The sequence below is a fragment of the Pteropus vampyrus genome, unplaced genomic scaffold (genome assembly GCF_000151845.1).
Source record: "Pteropus vampyrus isolate Shadow unplaced genomic scaffold, Pvam_2.0 Scaffold70, whole genome shotgun sequence".
Taxonomy (NCBI): Eukaryota; Metazoa; Chordata; class Mammalia; order Chiroptera; family Pteropodidae; genus Pteropus; species Pteropus vampyrus.
In genome coordinates this window covers 4,053,018-4,059,605 of record NW_011888851.1, presented here as the reverse complement: position 1 = coordinate 4,059,605, position 6,588 = coordinate 4,053,018, and the positions used below count along the sequence as shown (strand labels likewise).

At 43.2% G+C, this 6,588-nt stretch overlaps 1 protein-coding gene across 1 annotated transcript; it reads left to right on the top strand.

The window, feature by feature from the left end:
• The first annotated feature begins 1,612 nt into the window (after nucleotides 1–1,612).
• Nucleotides 1,613–2,809, top strand: CCER1 (coiled-coil glutamate rich protein 1). Its single transcript, XM_011361765.1, has one exon. It carries the CDS (start codon nucleotides 1,613–1,615, stop codon nucleotides 2,807–2,809), a length of 1,197 nt encoding a protein of 398 aa, XP_011360067.1.
• Nucleotides 2,810–6,588: the final 3,779 nt, after the last annotated feature.

Below are 6,588 nucleotides of genomic sequence, written 5' to 3'. Positions count from 1 at the left end.
CCTGACTCATGTATAGCCTCCCCCATTATAAACCTCCTCCATCAGAGTGGTATATTTGTTACAGTGGATGACCTACACTGAAACATCTTTATTACTGAAAGCCCACAGTTTACATTAGGGTTCACAGTTAATGTAGTACATTCTGTGGATTTAGCTAAATGTATAATGACATGTATCCACCATGTAGTATCAGAATAGGTTCATGTCTAGTTAAATCAAAGCCCACAATCTTAACCATAACACTGTAAAGGCTCCCAATGTATGTGTTGTCTGGCCAATAAAGGAACAAAAAGAAAGGACACATGGGCATATTTGTATTCTCAAGAATCAGCGGTATAAAACCTGGTAATGTTTAATCAACAGGACATTTGCGTGTTATATTACAGTTAGCAAAGTGCTTTCTCATACTGATTTCATTTGCTCATTACAAAAGACCTATTTAAGCGGGTGTGTAGTATTGGTAGCAACATCTTTTAAGGATTTAGGCTCTCCAGTCAAGCACGCCTCGGCTTAAATACTAGCCCTGAAGTTCATTAGGCCCACGACCCTGGGCAATTAAACCTCACAATCCCCTAACCTGTGAGATGTGGTAACAATGACTACCTCACAGGATAGACGTGAGGACTACGTGCCATGGGCACACATCCGCAATGTAACGCAATAAATGTTTGCGGTCTTGTTTCACGCAGCATGAACTGCAAGTCCAAGAATTAGAAGAGTAGGCACTAACCATAAGGTAAGGAGTGGGGCCCAGTTTTCTAACAGAAAGAGCTTTCTCTTTCCCCCTCGGCTCCTCAAAGGTATAGAATATGTGTTTTTCAATACACAGTTCTCCCACCTCCGCTCCCCCGCCCCAGCCAGCATTCAATAGGTTCAGCCAAAGGTACGTCTTCTGTATCCCCATGCCTGGACGTGATACGAAGGATTCAAATAAACTGCCTCAATCGGTTCCTGAGTGGAGCAGCACCAACCCCTCTTGGCCTCTCAAAAACTGCGTCACAAGCCCCCGGCGAACGTTCATGGCGCACCTCGTTCTGGCCAGAACCCCACCTCCACGCAGAGCAAGAACGACCTCAACCCCAATTGGCTGTCGCCCAGGGCAACCAAGGACGCGGCGGGCACGCGAGGGGCTCCGGCCGGTATTTAAAGGCTGCCCGCTGTCCCCGCACCACAGTCCCGCCAGGACGGCGACGGTGAAGCACCTGGGTTGAGAGGGAGCAGCAAGGTAACGCGCAACCCCTGCCTCTCCCGTCCCCAGCCCAAGCCTCCACCGAGGCGGGTGTGTGTGGGACCCGGGAGCGGCTCTCGCTGCTTGTCGCCCATCAACATTTTCCTCCCCCACCATCTTTATACAGCCCCAGTCCCACCCATCCCACCTGGGCAAGACAACCCGGGTGCAGAGGACAAGCGATCACACAGACCAGCGAGTGAGCTAGCGAGCGGAGAAGAGGGGTCCCCCTGTAGAGGAAAGGCGGGATCTCAGCGACAGGCACGTGGTGCTTCGAGGAGAGACACAGGGTGACAGCGAGGCTCTTCAGACGTCAGATCGGGCCAAATTTGAAGTCAGCTTCTAGGACGCTTCTCTTTTAGATCTCTCGAAGCTTCCTGAACCATGACCCAGACCCTCGACAAAAGAGAAGACCCTCTTAACCTTGGCGGAGGCTGGGCATCATCCGCCCCGTTTCGCACCTGGTCTTCCTGCAACCGAAGGCGCAGGAACGCCCCGATTTACAAGCGGCGGCACCGCTATGGCCCCAAGGCCGAGTATGAGCCCCCCAGGAAACAACCGAAGCAACAGCACGGCCAGGGCCCGTGGTTCCAACCACCTCGAAGTTCCAATTGGGCTATGTATTCTAACTGGGGGGGCTGGGGAGGGCCCTGGTGCCCACCTCCGGCGGGATTCTGGAAGCCCCCGGGCCGGGTGCAAGTGATCCGAGTGTATGGCTTGCACCCTCTCTGCCTTTGCTGCTGCTCCTGCTGGCGCGGGCCCTGGAATCCCTGCTGGGCGAGGCCCCCTGGCAGGAAGAAGCGCTGGGGCCGGAGGGGCCGCGGCCTGCGCCGCCACCCTCGCCGTTCCTTCCCGAGGAGCCCACCCGTGGATCTGAGCACGCTGCTGCGGCCGGTCAACCTGTACGGGTGGCGGGCACCGGGCATGCGAGCACCACGCAACACCACCCAATTCATCATGAACCAGATCTACGAGGACATGCGGAAGCAAGAGAAGCTGGAGCGCCAGCAGGAGGCGCTGCGGGCGCAGCAGGCCCAGGCGGGCGGCCTGACCTCCCCAGCGGGCTCCTCTGGAAACGACGCGCCCCCCAGCGGCGGCGAGGAAGACGCGGAGCTGCCGGAGTCGCTGTACAGCTGTATGCAGAATCCCTCCCTAGTCTTCAGTCCTGAACCAGTGGAGGAAAACCAGTCACCCGCTCCACCACTGGCGGAGGAAGAGGAGAAAAATGACGAGGAGAGTGACGAGGAGGAGTGTGATGGAAAGGAGGAAGAGAGCGAGGAGGAGAGCGAGGGAGAGGATGAAGAGGCAGAAGCCCAGGACGAAGATGAGGTGGAGGAAGGAGAGGAGGGGGAGACGGAAGTGGAAGAGGAAGAGGAAGAGGAAGAAGAAGAGGAGGGGCTGGAGGAGGATGAGCAGAGAGAGGAAGAGGATCATTTGCCCCTGGAAATGCCTTTGTCATTCCTAGTGGGGGCTGACGAAGAGAGAGAGAACTTTATAAACTGTCCTTATTTAAGCCCCAAACAGATCATTCCCAAAGTGCCACAGGAAGCGCTCCTGTTGTTACAGGACATTAACTGTTAGACATCAGGAAAGGGGTTGAGGAATGGGATGGAACTGATTAGAAGCTAAATTGGATTAGCAACTTAAAAAAAAATTAATTAAAAAGTGAGTTCCATTAATAAACATCTATGTAAACCCCTTCTTTGGCTATTATAAAATATTTAAAAATTGCTGTGTTTGTGTATGACTATGGGTGGGGGAGGGGAAGCTCTCCAATATAATTTAATTGGAAATGATTAAAGGCCAAATATTTTATTACTACAGTCTGAACATTTTCATTTGATATTTCCCTTCTGCACACCTGAGTTTTTAAAGATTCTGGCAATGCTTAAAACTCTTTTTATAACAAATGTATACAGTTTGTCGACTTAATGAGCTTGGAATCAACAGCTACTTTGACTTAAATGCGTAAGAAGCAAGTGCCATTCAGTGCTCTTAATATGGTAACTCAAATCATCTTAAAACATCTATTATTATTTTTTTTAATTCCTTGTAGATTTTTCCACCTTCAGAGTTCCATTTTGAGGGTTGTATTTTGGTAACCCCATTTTCAGTCTCTTGTGGCATCGCTCATTTATATTCCTTGTTCCACAGTGCTATGGACCTTCCTCAGAAGAACATGAAGTTGCTTCTGTGGAACTGGTTATCTGCCATGGCCTCAACAATCCATAAATCCATGCATGGAGAGGATTCCCCATGGTCAGAAGTCAACTTGCACATCTAGTTAAAATCCAAGGTAACTGCAAACAATGGAACATGGCTTAGATTTTGAAGCCTTTTTCCTGATGTACTCCTTGTCATAAGTTCACAGGAATCATAAAAATTGTTTTTGCAGAATGGATTTTTTAAGATTATTGACCTTTTGGGGGTGGAATAGCTTATTTCTTTCAGTTTTTCTGCCTTATAAAGGATAGTAAAACAAAGATGTGTAAGTGCACGCTTGTGTGAGCTAATTTCCAATGTCTAAACAACTATGGAAAATATATCATTTGCAATGACAGCTTTTATTTAGATCTTTTTAGGAAGTAATAACATTTCTTCCTGGACACTTAATTTTCATAACTTAATAAAAGTTTTTATCCATAGCATATTTCCAGAATAGATTGAATCTTTAGAGGAAGAATTTGAGCCTGCCTCCTCAAAAATTACTTTTCGATAAACTGTACTTCTAAGTATAGTTCGAACTACAATTTAATATTTATTTGGTGAAGAGAAGACTGGTATGATGACACCTTACCTGAAAGTTGATTTTTACTTATATATCCCAGTGTATTAAAGCTTTCAGAGTGACAAGCTTAAGTTATTAAAAAATAAATAAAATTTTAAAAAATTAAAGTGTTAAATGAAAGTACGCTGCTTCACACTTTTATTTAAATATCAAATATCTATTCAGCCAGACTTCAGTAGCCAACAAGATGAAAAGAAGAAGCAAAACTAACACAAACATTGTAGAAAATTTTAAATAATACCAAACGCTCCAAACTATAGCAATGAATAACCACTTAATTATACTCTAAGAAATCATTTCCTGCAACATGCAGTTTCTGAGTTACTTACAAAAGTAGTTTAAAATTGGTCACCCATTTGCATTTCTAATGTATATATGCAGGGAGGAACCAAGAATCCTGCTCTTGGTTAATCCTGATGCTGGTCAATAAATCTTTACAAGTCATAGCCCCCAAATACTTTACCCAATATACTCAATCACTAAGTCTTAAGTATATTCTCATCCAAAAAAAAAAAGAACCCTATCATTTAGGACTGAATTTCTTCATAATCACATCTAGACAATTCTCAATTTATTCTTACGAGATCCTACTTTTACATTTTAAAATGCAGAACATTGTTTCCATATGCACAAATTGTTATTCACTGTTCATTGTAGAGGATATAAACATGAACAATGCCTCAGTTTACTTCACAGATCATTAGCCAAGAAATATTTGCTGAACTACTAGAGGCCAAGTACTGTAAAGAGTGTTAAGGGCACAAAGGTGAATAAGCAAAACCCCTACTCTCCTGTTTCTTATAGTTTAGTAGAAAAGACAAACATTAAATGAAGAGTTGGACAAATTAATCACTGCAACTGTTCTAAAGAAAATGTACCACTATGAGAGTCTATATCACAAGGAAACCCAAGAGTGAAGCTGGGAACGTTTACTGTGGGTGGAGGAAGCTGTGAGTCTGAAGGCGGAGAGCTAGGAGGATCTTGGTGCCTTTGAGGACCCTAGTGTCCCCTAGGAGTGGACAGTGAGAATCGAGAGAGGCAGGAAGAAGCCATATTACCTCTTCATACCTGTGCTATCTTCTAAATAGACAGATATTGGCCACACATTGCGGTGGTCCCTTGACTAATCCTGAAGAATGATATCAGATGATTAAATCATGTTGGGCAATGGGAGATTGGTCTTCCCCGTACACCTATTACCCTTTTCAGAGACCTCCCCACACTATCATATAATTAATGTCCGAGCTCTCAGGAATTGTTCAGCATGACTGGAGCACCGCAGTTATAAACTCCTATGGAGAACCTGTGCAGAGCTTGTTCAGTGCAACTTGATGATGATTCAATGGATCAGTGTTAGTCTGGCTCAGAATACACCCAGTCTTTAGTTTTAGAGGTAAGTGTATGCTTAAAGAAAACACAGTTTTCTAAAACAAGCTCATTATTCTTGAAGTCATTTGAAACTTGTTGAATGAACAATAATAACGAAGTGCCATTTAGCCATTTCTTCAAGAAAGGAATCATTTCCTTTGTCATTTTTCAGAAAAATAACATAAACCATCAATCTGTTTAGAATACCTAGGCTTGATAAGAATCTTTACTGTCTATTCTCTGTGTTTTTACATGTAGAGATTCTGATATTTTCCTTTCTTAGTGACTGACATTTCTTGATTTATCTTCATTACTTTGTCTGCACAGTAACCTCAAGAGATTTTATTTTCTGTGAAAATTTTAGCCCTCTAAGGATGATAAATATGTTTGACATTTAGAGATCAGCTGAATTCTGACTATGGTTTCATAAAATTTTATAACATCTGCATATGAAGAAGACAGTAATTCCAACATATTTAGTTTAATTAAAATAAACACATGAGGTGAAATAACCAGTCTTCTGCCAGCTATACCAAACCTACAGAGCTCAAGAAGAAAATGATACAAATATCACCCTATTGGTGGTCTTGGGCCAAGGGAGTAAGATAATAGCTTCTTTAATTTAAATGTTAGCAGCATAATAAAATGATACATGTTGTTTGTATTTACACAGCTTCAAATTAATGCGATCACAATTGAAAATTACTGTTAATGGTTCCGAATCACTTTGGCCTTGGATATTTGTACATTTAAAGCAAAATCAGAATGTGGCTCTATCTTAACTATTTCAGTAGTAGATTGTTCTGTATCAATTTACTTTTAGCCAGTAATGGAACATAGCCTATTATCAAGTTCATCTGATGGAAGAGAAGAGTCTGAGAATGTGTATGTTATCACTGTTGCCTAACAAACCTGGGGTGGTAGCCTTGGGTCTCTGTTTCCTTAAACATAATTGTCATACTCCATTACTTCTCAGGCCTATTGTGAAGCCCAAATAACCAAATATTGAAGAAGAATTACATTATAGACTGTAAATCACTGTTAATCATCATACACTAAATTACATTTTATAATCAAAATTATCGTCTCAATTTCTGAACATGAGATTAATCTAGATTCATTAACAAGGCTCAGGAAATCTCATCTCATTGCAATTCTTTTGGACCGAGGTATCCAGATATTTTAGTTGTTGCCACTGAACTAA

What these genes read in the sequence shown, in the direction of transcription:
- CCER1 (XM_011361765.1), top strand. Translation starts at nt 1,613, where the DNA reads ATGACCCAGACCCTCGACAAAAGAGAAGACCCTCTTAACCTTGGCGGA.